The sequence below is a fragment of the Archocentrus centrarchus genome, unplaced genomic scaffold, assembly GCF_007364275.1.
Source record: "Archocentrus centrarchus isolate MPI-CPG fArcCen1 unplaced genomic scaffold, fArcCen1 scaffold_30_ctg1, whole genome shotgun sequence".
NCBI lineage: Eukaryota > Metazoa > Chordata > Actinopteri > Cichliformes > Cichlidae > Archocentrus > Archocentrus centrarchus.
Window position 1 is genome coordinate 3,147,870 of NW_022060259.1, and position 20,898 is coordinate 3,168,767.

General features: G+C 37.8%; 2 protein-coding genes across 2 annotated transcripts; one reads left to right on the forward strand and one right to left on the reverse strand.

Annotated features, from left to right (window-relative positions):
• The first annotated feature begins 201 nt into the window (after positions 1-201).
• On the forward strand, positions 202-7,574 carry LOC115776315 (G2/M phase-specific E3 ubiquitin-protein ligase-like). The gene is made up of 8 exons (XM_030723939.1): positions 202-348; positions 613-931; positions 2,028-2,123; positions 2,475-2,788; positions 4,070-4,251; positions 4,742-4,911; positions 5,456-5,670; positions 6,375-7,574. Exons 2-8 carry the CDS (start codon positions 642-644, stop codon positions 6,605-6,607), a joined length of 1,500 nt encoding a protein of 499 aa, XP_030579799.1. The 5' UTR covers positions 202-348; positions 613-641; the 3' UTR covers positions 6,608-7,574.
• A 9,573-nt stretch (positions 7,575-17,147) lies between these two features.
• On the reverse strand, positions 17,148-17,498 carry LOC115776316 (barrier-to-autointegration factor-like protein). The gene has a single exon (XM_030723940.1). The coding sequence runs from the start codon at positions 17,463-17,465 to the stop codon at positions 17,193-17,195; it is 273 nt and encodes a 90-aa protein (XP_030579800.1). The 5' UTR covers positions 17,466-17,498; the 3' UTR covers positions 17,148-17,192.
• Positions 17,499-20,898: the final 3,400 nt, after the last annotated feature.

The following is a 20,898-nucleotide window of genomic DNA, read 5'->3' on the forward strand; positions in this document are numbered from 1 at the left end:
ACAGACTTTGAATGGACACCTTTTGAAAAAACTGTTTCATCAAAAGTCTGTTTATGTCAGACCTGACAAGGTCATTTTAAGTGAGGACAAAGAATCTGTAAGTAATGTTGAGCATTTTAAGAAATGTAATGCATGTTCATGAAATGGTAGTGAGAAAGACAACAACTGCCTTTAAACACTATCACTGGTAGTATGTTTTCTCACAATATTAAAGTTTATGATGCCATTTTGTTGTTAGTATAGTGCAAGTGAAGTTTTTTGTTATCTATCTTAATTGACAGCCAAATTCTGATGAAGAGAGTACAAGCGGGCATGATTTTACAGAAACATCGGACTCTGACAAATGTGGTAAATATTCTTCTGTAAAATCAGATACAAATAAACATGAAGTCAAGTTGGTTGAATTTCCGTTATTTAGTATAATCTTTAGTTAAATATCCAGTCTTCCTAAAAATGGTATTCAAATTGATTTTAAGATTTTTAGTGGGGAAAAAAATTTTAATCTGTTACAAAATAGATGAAAAGTTCAAGCTCAATATGTGTCTTGGTGCTCATATTGTAAAAATGAAATTTTATTGAAAAAGTAAACCACTGTTCTTTTTGTTCTTACAGCTGAAAGACACACTGTTAAGACACAGTCCATGTCTGGTGATGATGTTATCTGGTGTGGTGCTACGCAAGATATTTGTACTGTTGACCCTTCCATCTCTGCCGACACTCTCACAATGTCCACTGATCCTGCTGTTGTCACTTTTGATGAGAATGAGCCTTTCTTTAGTGGAACATCTGTCATTGCCAGTGGCAACTCACATGGCTTCTCAGTTGGTTCCTCTGCCAATGTTACTGGTGACACACATGTCTTCTCTGCTAACAACACCTCCAGTGTGTCTAATGCTCCCACCCAACCCAGTTTATCCAGCACATCCTACAGGTCTATCTTTTGTTTGTATTTTTAATGGTTTTTTGAGCTGCATTTTGTGCGAAAGTCACAATCCACTGTTCCTTTTTGTATATTTTGTTGTGAAAATAGGAAATAGGTGCAGTAATTTATTGAAACGTGTACAAACATACATGTAAATATAATATTTTAAGCAAGAGCAAAAAATGTACAGTTCTAATGAGCTTAAAGGTCAGTATGTGGTATGAAAAACTTTATTCTTCAGCACAGCTTGAGCTCTTTTAGGCAGCTTTCTTGTAATCTCTTTAAGCAGTCTTCAGGAATAGTTCTCCAGACTTCTTGAAGGATATTCAAAGCTTTTCTTCGAATGTTCCTGCCTTTTCTGTGCTCTTTCACGCTGATCCCACACTGCTTCAATAATATTAAAGTCTGGGCTCTTAGGAGGCCAATCCATTGTGTTTTTTCTGTCCAGGTATGCTGTTACTGCACTGGCAGTGTGTTTGGGATCATTGTCATGAAAAATGAATAACTGCAAAATTAAGCTTTTGCCAATCAGATACTTTCCAGATGGTCTTGCATGATAGATCAAAATCTGATGTTACTTTTCTGTTCATAGTTCCATCAATTTTGACCAGATGTCCAACACCACTGAATGAAATGCAGCTCCAAACTATGACAGAGCCTGCTTTAGTTGTTAAAGATAACTCTTGACACTCGCTGTTGTACCTCGCTTCTCTACCTCCTCCATACATATTGACAATTTGAACCAAAAATATCAGATTTTGATTCATCACTCTGTAAGACCTGTTGAAGGATGAAAGCCTGGAGAACGACTGTTCCCAAGACCACTTTAAAAAATTACAAGTCTCCTTCGAAGTATAATTTAAAGAAATGAAGGGTGTCTTAAGAATTTTGTACAGTAGCGTATATAAAATTGGCCTTTTTAAAAAAAATTAGACTACTTTCAAGTGTTGATTATTTTGTTCTTAATTTCAGCTTACTTGAAATACATTGCATAGCATTCAGGTTAATAAACCATCAATGAAGTTCAAAGTCTTGTAGTAATGTAATTATATCAGCTTCATGTATATGTAATTTATGTTGTTTATACAAAATTCTGGTTTTACAGTACATATCTTGGCCTGTTTGAGGAAGAATACCTGTCTGATGACCCTGACCTCCAAGAAGCCATTTCAAGGTCTCTAGATTCAAGTGCAATTGAGAGGTCAGTACAGCATATTATATAAATTGTAGCATTTGAAGTGTAATTCTGAATAGGAGTCACTTGGTGTCTTGTTTTGTATAAACTTGAATAGTCAACCTGCAACCAAAATAATATATTTTACATTTATGTATACACAATATCCTTTTATGGCATCCAGTCATTTTTGTAGTCATTTGAAGGTTGATTCTTCAAATTTCATATTAATTATATATTTTTCATTGACATTTTGGTTTATTGTTTACTTTTTTTAAATGGAGGATTGCTGTCAGTGTTTAATTGTTGGCTATATCTGGAAATGCAAGATAAAAAGTAAATGTTATTGTTCTACTGTTTTGTTTTTTATTGTTTTAGTGACCTACCGATGAGCTTAGAGAGTATCATGGCGCAGATTGTCTCTAGAGTAAATAATGACAGCACTGTACGCTTCAATATCATAAGACGAAATGTGTGGGATGGAGCATCCAGAGCCATGGGCAGATCCAATTTTTCACCTGAGAAGAAGATAGATGTCAAGTTTACTGATGACTATGGAATATCTGAGGGTGCTGTTGACAATGGAGGACCTACTCGGGAGTTCTTCCGACTTTGCCTTGATGAAGTCAAGGACAAAATTGGCATTTTTGAAGGTCCACCTAATGCTAAAGTCCTTACGTGCAATTCCAAAGGTATTTATGGTTTAGTTAATTGTTCCTACTGGATTTATTTTGGATCAATACATTGTACATAAATTGTTTGTGATTAAATGTAAGATTTCTGGGTTTTATAAAACTAAACCTATATTTTTTTTTGCCAGTGACACAATCTTTTCCCCACCACAAAGCATTTTAATTTACACAATCAATATGTGACTGAAGTGCAGACCATCAGCTTTAATTCAAAATTTGACAAAAATACTGCAAATTTATAAATTATGGACATTTTTAGACATACTCCCTCATTTTTAGAGGCTCAAAAATATTTGGACAAATGACTGTTAAACAGTCAGTTGACAATCAAGAAATGCCTTCATGAATGGAAACAGGGTTTAAACTACTAGCTACAGTCAAGAACAAGGACTTTGCCAAGAAACATCTAAAAGAGCCTGCACAGTTCTGAAAAAAACTGTGAACAGATGAAACTAATATGAAGTTGAACCAGAATGATAAAGGGAAAAATGAGATAAACAGCTCATGATGTGAAGCTGATAGCACCATGTGTGGCATTATCTGTCATACATGGTGGAGGCAGTGTTATGCCAAGGGCATGTATGGCTGCCAGTAGAACCACTAGTAGGGCCACTAGTGTCTATTCATGATGTGAGTGCTGATGGAAGTAGCAGGATGCATTGTGAAGTGTACAGTGACATAGCTTCACAGTGCAGATGAATATTGATTCAAAGTATATTGCAAATGCAACCCAAGAGTTTCAGCAGCCAATCTCAGTCTAACAGAGCATCCTTTTCAGTTACTATTCAGGTTACAAGCAGCAACTGAAGGCAGCTGCAGTAAAGACCTAGCAAAGAATGTCAATGGATGAAATGCAGCATTTGACCATGCCCATGGGTCCTAGAATTCATACGGTTATTGACTGCAAAGGATTTCCATCCTTGCATTAAAAATAACACACATATTTAAAATAGTGTTAGCTTGTCCATTTACCTTTGTGCCTCTAAAGATGATGGACTGTAATTCCTAAACAGTTAATGCAAAATTTTTACAAAATCCCTTCACAGTATGTACTTCAGTCCCATCTGATTGTTTGATTTAAAATCCACCATGGTGGCATTCTGAAGCAAAATTACAGTAATTTTGTCACTGTCCAAACACTTGCAGATCTAACAATATGGACAATAATTTTTCCAGAAAGAAAATTTGCTAACTGCTAGTAAAAAACAATAATATGGTGGTAATGTAACAACAAACAGTCATGCAAGCTTTTGACAGATGTTTCATTTTATTTATTAACAGCAATGAAAGACAATGGATACTTCTGCGCTGGCCAGATCATGGCAATGTCAATTGCCCATGGAGGACAGAGTCCATGTTTCTTATCTGAACTCTTGTATGAGTGTCTTCAAAAGGGTCCAGACAACATCAAAGTCAACACTGACCATATTACTGATGAAGAAACAAGGTCACAGGTGCAATCGGTGAGCATATTTCCCTTATGTTGCTGAGTATTTTGAAAATTTACACATATTACTAATTTTAGACTAATTTTTCACTACAATTAAAAGTCCTGCAACTCTCTGGTAAAAACCTTATTAAGGGCTACAAGAATGATGAAATTAAAAATATGTCTTTTGGCATTTACGAAGCCATAAATAATACCTAGAGACACAATTCTGTGTGGCAGGTTATGGTGGTGGTATTAGTGCCCTCATTGGTTGTTACATTTAACACAGTTCTCAGGTGTGCTTTTTTCCCAATTAGAAATGTACATTACATAGGGTTTGTTCATAAATTTCAGAATTTAATGAATGCGCTTGTTTTTCCAGCTTCAGTTTTTCAACTCCTGATGCATTGTGGGGTTTTAAAGACTTAATATAATACTTACAAACTGAAGCTAATAGTTGTGCGTGTTCTTCCAAAAAATATAATCAAATATTTACTATTTTTATTTCCTGATGTGTTTTTTAGATCTTAGAAGCTGACACAAAATCACAACTGCAGGTTGCAGTTGCACAGGCAGGCAGCTTGATCAGTCTTGCTGGTCACAATGTTTGCATAACACTGGAAAACAAACAAGAAACTGCTTTGGATTTGGCTCACTGGTATGTCCTCCAGCGAACCCGTGCACCTTTTGAAAGGTATGTTTAAACACATACCATAATGGTCAGAAAAATAAAGCCTCCCCAACTCTGTGTGGGGAGGCTTTATTTTTCTGACTTTATATATTTTTAAAAAAATGTGTTCTGGTGAACTGTCCAGGTTGTACCCCACCTTTTGCCCTATGGTAGCTGGGATAGGCTTCAGCCCCCAGCAACCCTCAGTTTGATAAGTGGAAGAAGATGGATGGATGTTCATTTTATCCTTTCTTTTAACCTGTTCAGTATTATCCTAACATATCTTCGTTCAGTGATGCAGGTCTGTACAGTAATAGTATTAACATTTGAGTTAAAGCCACAAGTAAAAACAGTCTCACACTGGTACAGGTCTTAACAGAACAGAAAGTGTAAATATATATTCATGTATATGACCTTGTATATCTTTAAAGCTCATTATCTATGAATATTAACATTTTATTCATGTTGATGTAGGCATGTGTTTTAATCTGTAAATTTAATGAAAAATAAGTGGGTCAACTGTACAGTACACATAAACTACAATTACACTTTGTTCAATTTTGGCTAGGTTCAGAGATGGCTTGAGGTCTCTAGGTGTCCTAGATGCTCTACAGAAATATCCTCTTCAGATGAAGTGCCTTTTCGTGAAAGCTGGAAAAGCTCTGAAAGCGACTGATATGGAGAATCTTTTCAAGATCATTCACTCCGAGCGAGGAAGTAATGCATTCCAAGACGAGTGCCGAACCCTGGCTTTCTGGCAAGACTATCTTCAGGAGGCTGAATGTAAGTGTTTGACATTAAATCAGTCACTGGGAGGAAGGAGAGTGGCTGTAGCTCAGTAGGTAGAGCGGGTCACCTACTGATTAGAAGGTCAGCGATTTGATTCCTGGCTACTCCAGGCTACATGCCAATGTATCCTTGGGCAAGATACTTAACCTCAAGTTGCTCTCCGAACATCCTGTCGGAGTATGAATGTGTGTGAATGTTAGATAATAAAAAGCACTTAGCTTAATTAATCATGGAAGTGCTTGTATGAATGGGTGTGCATGGGTAAATGCACACGTGTTGTATAAGCGCTTTGAGTGCTAAGACTGAGTAGAAAAGCGCTATATAAGAGCTAGTCCATTTACCGTTAAATCAAAATTCTCAATTTTCTGCAGGGTCATATAATTAAAAGGATTGCCTTCATTATTATGGCTACTGAGTACCAGTAATTGGCTCTTTCTGCCTCCACCTGAGTTTAATTTATTGTCTTCTTCACAACTCCTTTCTTTGATATTATAGTTTAACTGTATAGATTGAATGCTGATGCTTTATATGTGGCATTCAAATTACTTAATTTCCAATATATGTAATATTTTATATAATGCCTAACCGCTCCTTCTTTACATTATTTTGCATAAATTTTCTGGTATTTTACTGTACCAAAATACCAATAATCCTAGTTATCATCTCATTGTGATTATGTATTTTTTTCTATTTTACAGTTGAAAACGATGTCTCTCTGGAAGATATCCTTGTTTTCTGCACTGGATGTGACAGCATTCCGGCACTGGGTTTCTCTCCAAAGCCAAGCCTTGAGTTTATCACAAACTGCAAATTTCCAGTTGCCAACACTTGTGAAATTATTCTTCGTATACCAGTTCATGCAGTATACAGCTCATTCAAATCAGACATGGATTTTGCAATACGGAATTCACCAGGATTTGGACGAGCATGATGTGTATTCTCAAGGGTTGTAATCATGATAAGAGGTTTTTTTTTTTTGGTTTGTTTTGCATATGCATTTTCTTTTATCTTGTTGCAGTCAATAAATGTCAGGCACTTGTTTTTGCATTGTAGTTAATCAGTTTTCCTGCCTATATATGGGTGGGATATGACATTAGATCATTAGATTAGTAACATTAGATTATTTAACAGCCCTGCAGGCAGCAAGAGAAAATGTTAGAACCTCACTGTTGCTTCTGCAGCACATTTTCAGCCTGTGTTGCACTATTTCAGATACGTTAACCTTTTAGCAGTGCTAAAAAAGCACTGGATGCAGAGAGAAACTATAATCCATGCCATACAGGTTTATAAGCCATGTTCTTGTGTTTCCAATATGTTGGCTTGCATTTTAAATACTTTGGCTAGATGTGGTTGTTGACGGAGTTGGCATTTTATAATTCCTAGAGCACATTTTCAAATATGTTCTGGTAAGGTAGCTTTATTTCAGTGTCCTGTTTTGACCTTGTTTTAATCAGTGATTCATATTGATTTTCATTTTCAGTTTAACTCACTGGTTAGCTGTAAGTTTTAAAAACATCTTGTTTAAGCTTTGAAAAAGTAAGGTATTTTTTTTATGAAAATGCCCACTCAAAACAGTAATCCTATACATTAAAAGTGGGACTGACAGTCTCATCTCACTGTTTCTATAACCAGGTAGTTCCTGCACCACCGTCAAAGTACCCATTGTCCATAAATTTGGCAAAGATATGGTTGGCATTGGTTATGTTAAAAGTAGTTATACAACTACAAGGTGTATGAGTAAACAAATTACTCACAGCCAGTTGTCTTCTACACAGGGGTATTTTCATTGCTTTTTTTTTTTTTTTAATCTCATTGTTGCCCAGCCCTATACTATAGGGTACTAATGCCTTTCTAACAAAGTTTTCTGTGTTCTGAATTTGTATGGACTTTTTGCCATTTTTGTGTCTGTTGTCAAAGATTCCATAGAAGAGATAAAAATGTCTTTTTCTGTTTGATAGTTAATAAAATGTATAAGAGATTCATATTTCGTAAAAGATTCAGTTTCATCCTTTATTAACAGAAGAATTAGTACATTATGATACAATATGTAACATACACTAAGTTTTTGTATGGTGCAACAACAGTTCCTCATACAAGAAAACATTTAAACATAATCAATTTTTGTAATTTAAAAGGCAAAACTGAAGATTAAACTGGTCATCAACTTTTTACTTAGTAATAATCTTGGGGTTTTGGGATCTTCTCAATGTTGTGACAATTCACAACTTTATATTATGAATGGTAATAAGTACACAAACTAATAACTTAGTTGAAGTATGCGACATGCTGTCAAAAAAAGTTCAATGCCATGATTTCCATCGTCACTCAAGGGATTGATCTGCCTCAAGCCAGGAGTCAGCTGCTGGTGATCATAAGGAAGATGTCTCACATCCACGTGACTCAGCGGTCTTTGATGCTGAGGAAGTTGCAACATTCCAACTGTCCACAGCTGTAGGGGGGACCTATTTTCCATTGTCCTTAAGCTGTGGTGATTCCACTGATTTACAAATTCATCCACAGATCTGTTAATTCTTGGAAGGTATACATGGTGAAGAGCCCTAATATGAAGTGGGTCAGTGCTATCTAAAATTTCAACATTTTCCATAAAGAGGAAAAGGTTTTTAAAGTATGCTGAAACAACTCTGTTTAGTTCTCCCCACAATCTTTCAATTCTTTGATTGTGAACACTACGCCCAACCATAAAGCTTCCTCTGTTTGGCCCACGCTGTTCAATCATAAACCGTGCAATATCCATATTCTCACTGCCAGCATCACTCCTGACATGATGTGGGAGTCCAAAGATATCAACACCACTCTGGAAAAGTTGCAGAGCAGTTGATGCTCTGTTGTCTGTGCAACATCTGAGGTAGGTAATGCAGCAACTGTAGCCATCAACTCCTCCATGAAACACAAATCCCCATGGATTTAACTTGTGGTTTGTGTCAATATGCCTGGAATAAGAAGAAATAGATTATTATGATGACACTGGATGTGCATCAAAATAAAGGTTTATGAATTTGACATGCTGCCTCTTTTATCAAGTAGCCTATTGCAACCTAGAGATGTAAATTTTTTTAAATTCCCATTTCAATATAAATTTTATATGAAATATTTTTTGTTTACATCTTACACAGTAGTGTGATTATTATTTCATATTATTTTGATCATCTAAAATAATTACATTAATCTTGATGAGCTTGGGAGTATTAACTAACATTAATCAAATAAACAAACAAACACAAACAACAACACATACCACACTTGATTTGGGACAGTGACATTGTAGACCCTCCTCTGAATTGCCCTCCGTCCTCTCAAGGCTCTTCCCACTGGATCAACTATTCTTAAACGCTCTCGCACCCGCCACCGCTGAACTCTGATCCTTCTCCCCCTCAAACTACCAGTAATGTAGGACTCTCCTGAGCCAGGAGTTTGTGTGAGAATCTCAGCAATGAGATGATCAAGGTCAGCATTTGAAATGTTGATAAAACTTCCATAGTCCACTAAACCTAGTTGTATCCTGTGGTTATACAGTGTACGAACGCTTACTGACAACATTCGAGATATAGCCATCCAGCTAAACCCTAAGTCTCTCATGTCAGTCAGCTGAGCAGCTGGTATGTTGTACCTAAAAAAGTAAGAAACAAAATAGCAAATATGTTGATTTAAATGTGTGAATACATTTTCTTTGATTGTATCAAGTGCACAAATGTTATGTGATTATTTTTTTCATTACTTACCTTGGCCTTCCTCTTTGTGATGTTGAATGGTATGCTGTCCCCATACCATGTGCTTCAGCTTCTACTCGAACTGTTATCTCAGTTGATAGCTCCATCAATGAGTCATAAATTCCTTCAAGAATTATACATAATCTTCTCTCAGCAACATTTTGTTGAACATTATTGCTCATAAGTCCTAGGAAACTTCTAATAATGGAAATATGATCTTCAAGGTGACGCGATATAGACTCCAAATTCTGTGTACTGCTTGTGATGTGACCAGCTGTCGCCAGACAGTTGTCAAGCTCTACAAAGTAGTGAAATATCTGACCTGCTGCCATTTTGTAAAGGCTGGGAATTCAGAGAGACCTGTTACACATGAGGTTTTTCAGTCAGTAAATTAAGATTTTCATTCAATATATTCAAGTTCCATTCAATATATTCAAACATCATTCCATATATTCAGACTTTCATTCAATATATTCAGACATCATTCCATATATTCAGACTTTCATTCAATATATTCAGACATCATTCCATATATTCAGACTTTCATTCAATATATTCAGACATCATTCAATATATTCAGACATCATTCCATATATTCAGACTTTCATTCAATATATTCAGACATCATTCCATATATTCAGACTTTCATTCAATATATTCAGACATCATTCAATATATTCAGACATCATTCCATATATTCAGACTTTCATTCAATATATTCAGACATCATTCCATATATTCAGACTTTCATTCAATATATTCAAACATCATTCAATATATTCAAACATCATTCCATATATTCAGACATGATTCCATATATTCAGACTTTCATTCAATATATTCAGACATGATTCCATATATTCAGACTTTCATTCAATATATTCAGACTTTCATTCAATATATTCAAGTTTCATTCAATATATTCAGACTCTCATTTTAATATATATATATAATATTTCCTAAATGGCATTCCATAACATATATATATATATATATATATATATATATATATATGTGGCCCGGTCAGCAAAGGACACACAGCAAATTTGAAAGTGCAAATTTAACACTATCCGAGTTAAAATTAACACTCTTGCATATATGGTAACCACTAATGCAGTGTTAAATTAACACTTTTAAAAGAGTCAAAATTATAACACCCATTAGTGTTAAAAACTATGTTTTTGTGGTGTATAATATTAACACCAGAAGAGTTTTAAAACTACACTAAATTAGTGTTAAAATCACACAGATTGGGCACTGTGGTAGAATAAAAGGTCAACACTGGGAGTGTTACTTTTTACTTTCCTTTAGTGTTAATTTTACAAAAGAACACTACTAATTGTAAATATAAAAGGACAACATACCCTAAAATTAGTCTGAATCCATTAGTGCAACTGTTTCACAATCTAGAGGAAAAGATCACACAGAACTCCCATTTCACTTTTTTTTTTTTTTTTTTTTTTTTTAATATTTCCACATAAGCTCAGCAAAGAATATAGCTGGGGCAAAAAACTTGCTTACCCTAAACAATACAGCCATCAGGCACAACATACGAAAGAGAATCTCTTCCATAAGACATTTGAATGTCAAAGGGCTTAAAGTGTCTTAAATCACAAGGTCTAACAATTGAAACCTTGTGCATTTGGTCAACAACATGAAAAGCATGAAAATGTTCCACAAATGTCGTCTCCATCTCAGATACCATAAAATAAATACCATCTCTCAAAAATACAAACAGAATCTTACTGAAAACAGGCAGCTCATTGACAAAATCTGTGCAAACAACAAGACCACTGTGAAATTCAATCCCATTATGTTTGACCCAAGTTGTGAAATACATTTCACTTGACATCTCAATATGAAAATGCTCTGAAATTAAGTTACCATGTTCTACAGTAGTCAAAGTTTTGGATTTGACAGGACCAGACTCAATGCCTTTTATTGACAAAGATTCCCAGTGATAAGCAACAGCAATCTGGTGTTTCTTTGCAAGGGATTTAGTTATGTTCTTGAAATTTTTTATGCTGTCCTTAAAGAATTTGTGTTTGGCTTCATACCTCATACTCCAAACATGTACCAAGGGTCCAATTTGGCGAATACACTCAGGATAGTGTATCATAAAGTGATGTTTAGGTATCAAATTATTTTGTGGGTACAAGTCCACAAACAGCTTGTGATGCTCTTCAATAAGATGTTTTAAAAATACAGTCATGCCATATGTAACACACTGGGAAAACACAATATTTACGATGTGTAACAAAAGCAAGAGCAAATGCCAGTGCCTGTCACCCTCTGGTACAACATCACCAAAAATCAGAGGAATGTTCCGAATGAGGCACAATGTTTGACTGGCGTTGAGCCCAATACCAGTACAAAACAAGTTTATGCGAGTTGGACGGTTCTTTTTATTCATGAAGCCATAGTTAAATGCATAAACACATTGAAGTATGGTTTCAGTAGAAATAAAGTTCTCATTTAAATATTCAAACAACAACTTAACTTCATATTGTGCCACACCCTCCAAGATGTTGTGCATGATATCCAACACAAAATTATCTGATATGTTGAAATAACACAAGGAGTTAAGGATGCTGTTGCGTTTGATCCCAAAACATGAATTTTCCCTTGGATTGTCCACGAGATATTTGTAGTGCTCTTCATTGGTAATTTTGGTACGTAACTTAAGTCGTGGATCATCTTCACTGAAGACCGTTTGAGCAGAGACTTTGTCAGTAAGACACATTCTACAGTAGTAGTTTGCAGAGAAGGACTCAACATAACCAAGAATTGAGTTTAAACCTAAATTATCTCCAGTTATTTGTGCAATGGTGTCATAGAGAGGTTGTTCAGTAAATGACACTTCCATCCCACTTTGTTCTAGCACTTTAACATCGTCTATGAATGGAGCAAGAATTTTGTCAATACCATATTTTTTGGCATCTTGAGAATGAAACAATGAAATTAGATGGATGTTCATCAATGAGGAATTTAGACTTGGTGGCAAGTTGCGCAATGTAAAATACAGACATCCAAGCTTTGTAATATTTGCCATCACAAAAATCCTAATAAAAGTCATCCAGAGTGGAGGCTTTATTCAGTTGACCACAAACTTCAGCATTTTTGAAAATGAACTCCAATGTTTTAAAGAGAGGTACATAAATAAAAGTGTCATTTACAGGAACTTGCTCATATATTCCAGATATTTTGTTTCTTTTTGAATCATACCTCACTCCCAAATTAATTTCAACTGGTTCAACAACACCCCATTTTTCTGTAAAATACTTGGTCCATTTAGAGTTTGTGTTTAATTCACTAAAGGGATCAAATACATTGCTAAACACCTCTTCCACTGCATTTCTACAAGGACTATCAGATGGCACGGCACTCATCACTTGCTCTTTAACTTTTTTATGAAGCTCATTGACTTAGTCCTCCATGCTTTCAACAACAGACAACACAACATTGTTGGAAACACCACTGCCCTGTAACTTTGCCACCACTGAAGCACACATGTCTTTTGCCTGCTCATTGGACATAAAAGATGTTGAAGGTGCCTCTTCAACCATGTCAGGCACACCTTCCTGGGATACATGTTCAATAGCATCTATAGGCCTGCTATAGGCCTAGACTGCTGGGGAGGTTCCCGTGATTTGTTTATATTCACTGTAAACAAACCTTATATTAGCAAGTTTCTTATATTCACTATTTAAACAAAGAGCAGTCTGTTTATACTTCAGACTGCTGGCTTACTTGTGGTTCCTCAGATACTTAAGAGTAGAATGGGAGGCAGAGCCTTCAGCTTTCAGGCCCCTCTTCTGTGGAACCAGCTTCCAGCTTGGATTCGGGAGACAGACACCCTCTCTATTTTTAAGATTAGGCTTAAAACTTTCCTTTATGATCAAGCTTATAGTTAGGGCTGGATCAGGTGACCCTGAACCATCCCTTAGTTATGCTGCTATAGGCCTAGGCTGCTGGGGGTTCAGATAATGCACTGTTTCTTCTCATTCACCTTATTTACTTTGTTTATACTCCACTCTGCATTTAATCATTAGTTATTATTAATCTCTGTCTCTCTTCCACAGTGTGTCTTTTGTCCTGTCTCTCTCTCCCCTCAGCAGATGACCCCCCCCCCCCCCCCCCCCCCCCCCTCCCCCCCGAGCCTGGTTCTGATGGAGGTTTCTTCCTGTTAAAAAGGAGTTTTTCCTTCCCACTGTCAGTGCTGCTCATAGGGGGTCGTTTGGACTGTTGGGATTTCTCTGTATTATTGTAGGGTCTTTACCTGCAATACAAAGCGCCTTGAAGTGACTGTTGTGATTTGGCGCTATACACATAAAACTGAAATGAACTGATCAAAGTCTGGCTGCCTTTAATCCTCTGTGACAAACCTGAGGATCCATGAAACCTGCCAGCACCTGAGAATGAGCTGAAACTTACAGTGTATTACATTCCCATCATGGAATACATGTTCAACCTGAGCCTGAAGCTGGGGAAAGTGCCACAACTGTGGAAGACCTCCTGTGTAGTACCGGTACCAAAGAACAAGCATCCAGAGGATCTTAGCAGTTACAGGCCGGTAGCCCTGACATCACATCTAATGAAGACCCTCGAGAGGCTGGTCCTCAATCATCTTCGCCTCATGGTGACGTCTTCGTTGGACCCGCTGCAGTTCACCTACTGGCCTGGCATTGGGGTGGATGACGCCATCATCTAAGTTAGACAGCTTTTACAAGTTTGATATTCTGATCATTACTCTGTATATGAGGTGCTGTGATTTCCTTTCAAAGGTTTCTATGTCCTGGTGAGCCATTTGCACTAACCAGTGACAGTTTAATAAGAACATATTTGTAATTAAGATCCCAGATTTGGAAGAGATGTTTTGTGTTCTCCGTGCTTCAGGTTCACAGCAGATGGAAGGAAACTCAAACAGCCACTAATGTAGCCGTTGTGCTGACTGTAGACTGAGGGATCTCTTCAAATTTTTGTATTCCTCCTCTTCCTCGTCACCCACTGCTTCAGATCTTGCTGACACCATCAGACTGCAGCAGTTATGTTATTTAATCATGAAACATGTCGTCACCCTCCCAAAATTATGGTCTACTTTATTTTTTCAGGCTTTTCAGAAAACACAAAAAACTGAACCGAATGTTGAAAATTTAATTTAGACAAAAATAAAATTTTAAAAATGTCTTTGACCATTTTTTTAGGAGGGTGACGATATATTACCTTGTTCAGCCTGTTTAGGAATGCACTGAGATCAATAAACTAATTTCCAACGCAGATCTGGAGAAACAGCAAAAACCAACGGGACCCTACACAGCCACAGATGCTGCTCCAGAGCTAGAAGTTCTAAACCATAAACACCAACCTGGGAAACTTGCTAAGTGTGACAGGTCCAACGTAACCCCAGATACAGCCCAGCCACAGGGTGAACCAAATCTTTCAGATAATGACAACAGAGAACCAAATGCACCTCCCTCCTAAACTCTCTCAAAGATTCTTGAAAGAGTAGTTGTAAAACAGCTAACTGATCATCTGCAGAGGAACGGTTTATTTGAAGAGTTTCAGTCAGGTTTCAGAATTCATCACAGTACAGAAACAGCATTAGTGAAGGTTACCAATGATCTTCTTACAGCCTCTGACAGTGGACTCATCTCTGTTCTTGTCCTGTTGGACCTCAGTGCAGCTTTTGATACTGTTGACCATAACATTTTATTACAGAGATTAGAGCTTGCTATAGGTATTAAAGTTACTGCACTGCAGTGGTTTGAATCATATTTATCTCACAGACTCCAATTTGTTCATGTAAATGGGGAGTCTTCTTCACACACTAAGGTTAATTATGGAGTTCCACAGGGTTCTGTGCTAGGACCAATTTTATTTACATTATACATGCTTCCCTTAGGCAGTATTATTAGAAAGCACTGCATCAATTTTCATTGTTATGCAGATGATACTCAGCTTTACCTATCAATGAAGCCAGATGACACACATCAATTAATTAAACTGCAGGAATGTCTTAAAGACATTAAGGCCTGGATGACCTCTAATTTCCTGCTTCTAAATTCAGATAAAACTGAAATTCTTGTTCTCGGCCCCACAAATCTTAGAAACATGGTGTCTAACCAGATACTTACTCTGGATGGCATTACTTTGGCCTCCAGTAACACTGTGAGAAATCTTGGAGTCATTTTTGACCAGGATATGTCCTTCAATGCACATATTAAACAAATATGTAGGACCGCTTTTTTGCATTTGCGCAATATTTCTAAAATTAGAAACATCCTTTCTCAGAGTGATGCTGAAAAGCTCATTCATGCATTTATTACTTCTAGGCTGGATTATTTTAATTCATTATTATCAGGGTGTCCTAAAAGCTCCCTGAAAAGCCTTCAGCTGATCCAAAATGCTGCAGCTAGAGTACTGACAGGGACTAGAAAGAGAGAGCAGATTTCTCCCATATTGGCTTCTCTTCATTGGCTCCCTGTTAAATCTAGAATAGAATTTAAAATTCTTCTCCTCATCTACAAGGTCTTGAATAATCAGGCACCATCTTATCTCAAAGACCTCATAGTCCCATATCACCCCAACAGAGCACTTCGCTCTCAGACTGCTGGCTTACTTGTGGTTCCTCGGATACTTAAGAGTAGAATGGGAGGCAGAGCCTTCAGCTTTCAGGCGCCTCTTCTGTGGAACCAGCTTCCAGCTTGGATTCGGGAGACAGACACCCTCTCTATTTTTAAGATTAGGATTAAAACTTTCCTTTATGATAAAGCTTATAGTTAGGGCTGGATCAGGTGACCCTGAACCATCCCTTAGTTATGCTGCTATAGGCCTAGTCTGCTGGGGGGTTCACATAATGCACTGTTTCTCATTCACCTTATTTACTTTGTTTATACTCCACTCTGCATTTAATCATTAATTGATATTAATCTCTGGCTCTCTTCCACAGCATGTCTTTCTCTCCCCTCAGCCCAACCGGTCGCGGCAGATGACTGCCCCTCCCTGAGCCTGGTTCTGCTGGAGGTTTCTTCCTGTTAAAGGGAGATTTTCCTTTCCACTGTCGCCAAGTGCTTGCTCATAAGGGGTCATTTTGACTGTTGGGTTTCTCTGTATTATTGTAGGGTCTTTACCCACAATACAAAGCGCCTTGAGGCGACAGTTTGTTGTGATTTGGCGCTATATAAATAAAATTGAATTGAATTAAACTCACCAGCTGCACCAACCTGACATTTCTCCTCCCTGAGTTAAATAGATGAATGGTAAATGGACTAGTTCTTATATAGCGCTTTTCTACTCAGTATGAGCACTCAAAGCGCTTATACAACCTGTTTGCATTCACCCATGCACTCCCATTCATACAAGCACTTCCATTTTTACGAAGCTAAGTGCTTTTAATTACCTAACATTCACACGCATTCATACTCCAACAGAACGGTCGGAGAGCAACTTGGGGTTAAGTATCTTGCCCAAGGATACATTGGCATGTAGCCCGGAGTAGCCAGGATTCGAACCGCTGACTTTCCGATCAGTAGGTGACCTGCTCTACCTACTGAGCTACAGCCACCCCGAGAAGCTTTTATTCATGTAAACTTTCTCCAGTGACACAAACTCATGAAACAGGTAAACAGACACCTGGCAGGTCACTGTGACATCACAGTTACCCTGCAGGAACTCCACCCCAAACATTTATCAGCAGCAGCAGAAGAACCGAGCGATCGGCTGTGAAGGCAGAAGCAGGAAGTGAGCAAACCCAGGAAGTGGCATGGTCTTTGGGGAGGAGGCGGAGCCTCAGAGGAAGGCGTCACACCACTCCTTCAGGCACTGAGCGCAGGATCCGGCCTGGCGGGAGTTGGCGCCACTGGCATCTTTAAGCCAATCGGTGAACATCTCACTGTCTTTCCTCAAGACCAGGAACTGACTGAGAACCACGTAGGCCTTGTTGAAGCCCTGCTCCTCCAGCTTCTTCCCCAGAGTCTCGCTGATGCCCGACAGAGCCGTCACCGGTTTGTCCCCCATCAGCTCGCCAACAAAGTCCTGGTGCTTCTGAGACATGGTCGACATCCTGACTGTCAGAGGAGGACCTGATCCTGCTGGTCTGGATGGATGGAAGTTAAACGGTTACAAACATAAAAAATACTGGTCCACAGACAGGAGCAGTGAGCTGAAATCAACAGTTGAACCACACAAGCTACCTGAGAGGCTGTATTGAACTACTATATATAATTTAATCATTTGTCCTGACTGGTTTCACCTCAGATGTTCTTTCTCCTTTTGGTAGATTTCTCCCACCTCTGTTTTGATGCCAAGAAGAAGAAGAAGAAGAAGCTGCTTCAGAGAAGTGGGCTTCATGGTCTCAGTGCACAGGCTGCCAGTCACACTCACACAGCAACATGTGTTTTCACTGCCACAATCAAAACATTGAACAAAATCTATGTATTGTTGTTTGGAAATGTGTCACATTACTACATGCTAAGGTGTGTTATTAAAGAAAAAAATGAGTTCTATTTTTCTGGTTTGATGATATCCCAAGCTTTTGTTTCAAAACATTTATTTTCCACTGGACAAAATATTTACTGTTGCACATTTATTTCTCATAGGGATTTTTTTTTCTTTCCATATTTCAGTCTCTGGTTCTTGAGAGTCATGGCTCTGTCTGGTCTCTGACAGAGATCCTTAAAAATATTATTGGAAAGTACCTATTAATTTTACTTTCAAACAGCTTTATGTGAATGTTATCTTTTCATTTATAATTTTTAATATATTGATCACAGTGTAGTGTACAGTAGAGGCATCCAAAAATGATGAGACTGGGCTGCTTGTGTGTGATTTGGAAGGTTTGTGTCTGTCTGTGACTCTGCAGAGGTTAAAGCTGTGATCCAGTCTCAGTCTCTGACTGAAGGTTGCTGAGACTCTGATTAGATACACAATGTGAAGTTCACAATTCTCTAAACAAATAAAACAGTAATGACAAACATGAACATCTGTACTTATTTCAGAGACATGAATGTTTACAAACATAATATTTATTTTAAGGATTGGACTTCATAAAGCGCACTGATGTTAGAGTGTGTGTTCATATTTAAATCATTTTGTAGGCTGAAATTGTAACGGTGGACCTGAGATGGTCCAGAGAAAGTAAACACATGTTAATTGGAATAATATCAACAACAGACTGAGACAGACAGCTGTGAAATGCGCACACAATGACGTCACCTCATTCACTGCTAGCTACACTGCTAGCTACATCATATCATTCATGATCATCTATGTAAACAACGTTTAAAGAAGCCGCCACAGCTCTGCAGCTGTAACTGTTTCAAATCATATATTTTTGCTCGTTTGAACTCTGAGGATGTTTTTAAAACGGTCTTAAAAGGCTGTTTCTATGGTGGTTGTCACGGACGCCTCAGTAGCTTATTAGGCTAACCTGGCGCGTCCGGTTCCTGCTGCTAGCTGTCTGCCGCAGGAAGGCTGCGTCCCATTTCAAGGAGCCGCCGCTCCGTCGTAACTGTGGCTCAAACACCACTTTATCCTTTAAGAAAAGGCCTTTTATAGCCACTGATGACACACACACACTAATGCACGTCACTGTCACAGTGTGACTTCACGAAAACCTCTAAAGTATTGTTTATAAAATGGAAAATGAACCGGGCAGGGCTCTGATGATGGAGGCTCTGCAGCTGACGTTTCACAATCCTGATTGACTCGCTGTACATTCATATAATTAATCAGAGCAGAGTTTAGACTGCACAGTGCGCTGTTACTGTGTCAGCTGCTGCCTTCATATATGTTACTGCTGAGGTTTGATGAAGCAGGTGGAGGAGAGTCAAAGAATGATCATAGTCAGCTCATCATTTCCATGCAAGGAGCCTGCTTTGATTTTAGTTTGATTTATAATCTCGAACCAAATGTTAGATATGACTGATGGGCTGCAGACCTGCAGGGTGCAACATAACTTTCACCCAAGGAACCCAGGATAGAGCCCATCCCCACCAAGACCCTGGGTGGATCAATGGTGAAAATGAAGACTGATAATCAATATGGATATTAAATAATAATCCACTTATTATGCAATTTCCTAAATATTTGTTAGATTCAGCAAAAGTAATATGGATGACATTTAGTATGAATTACTAACCCTAACCCTAGCTCAACATACAATGACGCCCTGGACTGCCGGTATTATTAGTTTGAGAAGGAGTCATTTTGGTCGCAGTTTTGATTATAAAATAAAAGGGAAAATATAAAAACAAACAAAAAGCTTAACATTGTGAAGACTTGGAAGAACAATGTGACACTGATAAGAGGATTAGGCTTCCCAGGTCATTCCCAGGCCAAACCAGCTGGTGATCAGAATTATTTATTTATTTTTTTTACCCAGTTTCGCTGGCGGTGCAGCGCTTACAGCCTGCAGCGCCGGCCAATCCGGCCGGCGGTGCAGGGATCGGCCGGAGGCCGGAGGCCACATCCCTGAAGTTCAGCCCGGGACTGAAGTTCAGTCCCGGGCTGAACTTCAAGCCCAGCCCATCCCTCCAGACAATACTCACCGCTCCACTATAATGACCGCTTTAATCTCATCTTTCTATTGTTTTTAATGGACAGTTCCGCTTACAATTACAGTTCAACACAGCCTAGCAATCAACAGTCGTACACACACACACACACACAAAAAAAATAAATGAAATATATATATATATATATATATATATATATATATATATATATATATATATATATATATATATATATATATATTTCATTTATTTTTCAATTAATTTCAATTAATTAATTACAGGGAAATTAACGCGTTAAAAATTTTAACGCATTTTAATCGCACTTTGCACCGTGGAATGTTTCTCAGTGCACGAGTTCCAGGCATACAGATTATATCGACGCACAATGTCCAAATTAGGGGCCGCATCCTGCGAAGGACCCGGCCCACGTCTTTCGCAGCCCACAAAGGCCGGAAGTGAGCGGCTAGCCTTCATATCAGCTGCCGTCACCTCTGCGTAGCTCATGTCGCCTAGCAACCGTGAGTGCGAAGCACAGCTGTGTAAAAGCAGCTGTTAAACAGAGAACGAACTTTTTCTCCTTTTTGTGGTTTAATTTTAAGTCTTTAATTCAAAATAAGCTGTTAAAACAAGCATAACACATTTCAACATCAAGGAATACAGCTGAGAGAATGATTAATTTCCAACTATAACAAGTGAGACATTAATGTTGAATAAAACTATCCAGTTATGATGCTTAACTTTAATTTCAGGTGTTTGCTTATCACAGGAGCACTTCCACCCTTCATTGGTCTGTGTAGCAGACTGGTGGGAAAATAAACAAAATTTTGAATTTTAAGCTTATGTATATTGATTCATTCATCAACTAAACTTAAATTAATATTTATCATGTTAAATATTGAAATGCGATTAAAATGCGATTCATTTCGATTAATTAATTACAAAGCTTGTAATTAATTCGATTAATTTTTTTAATCGAGTCC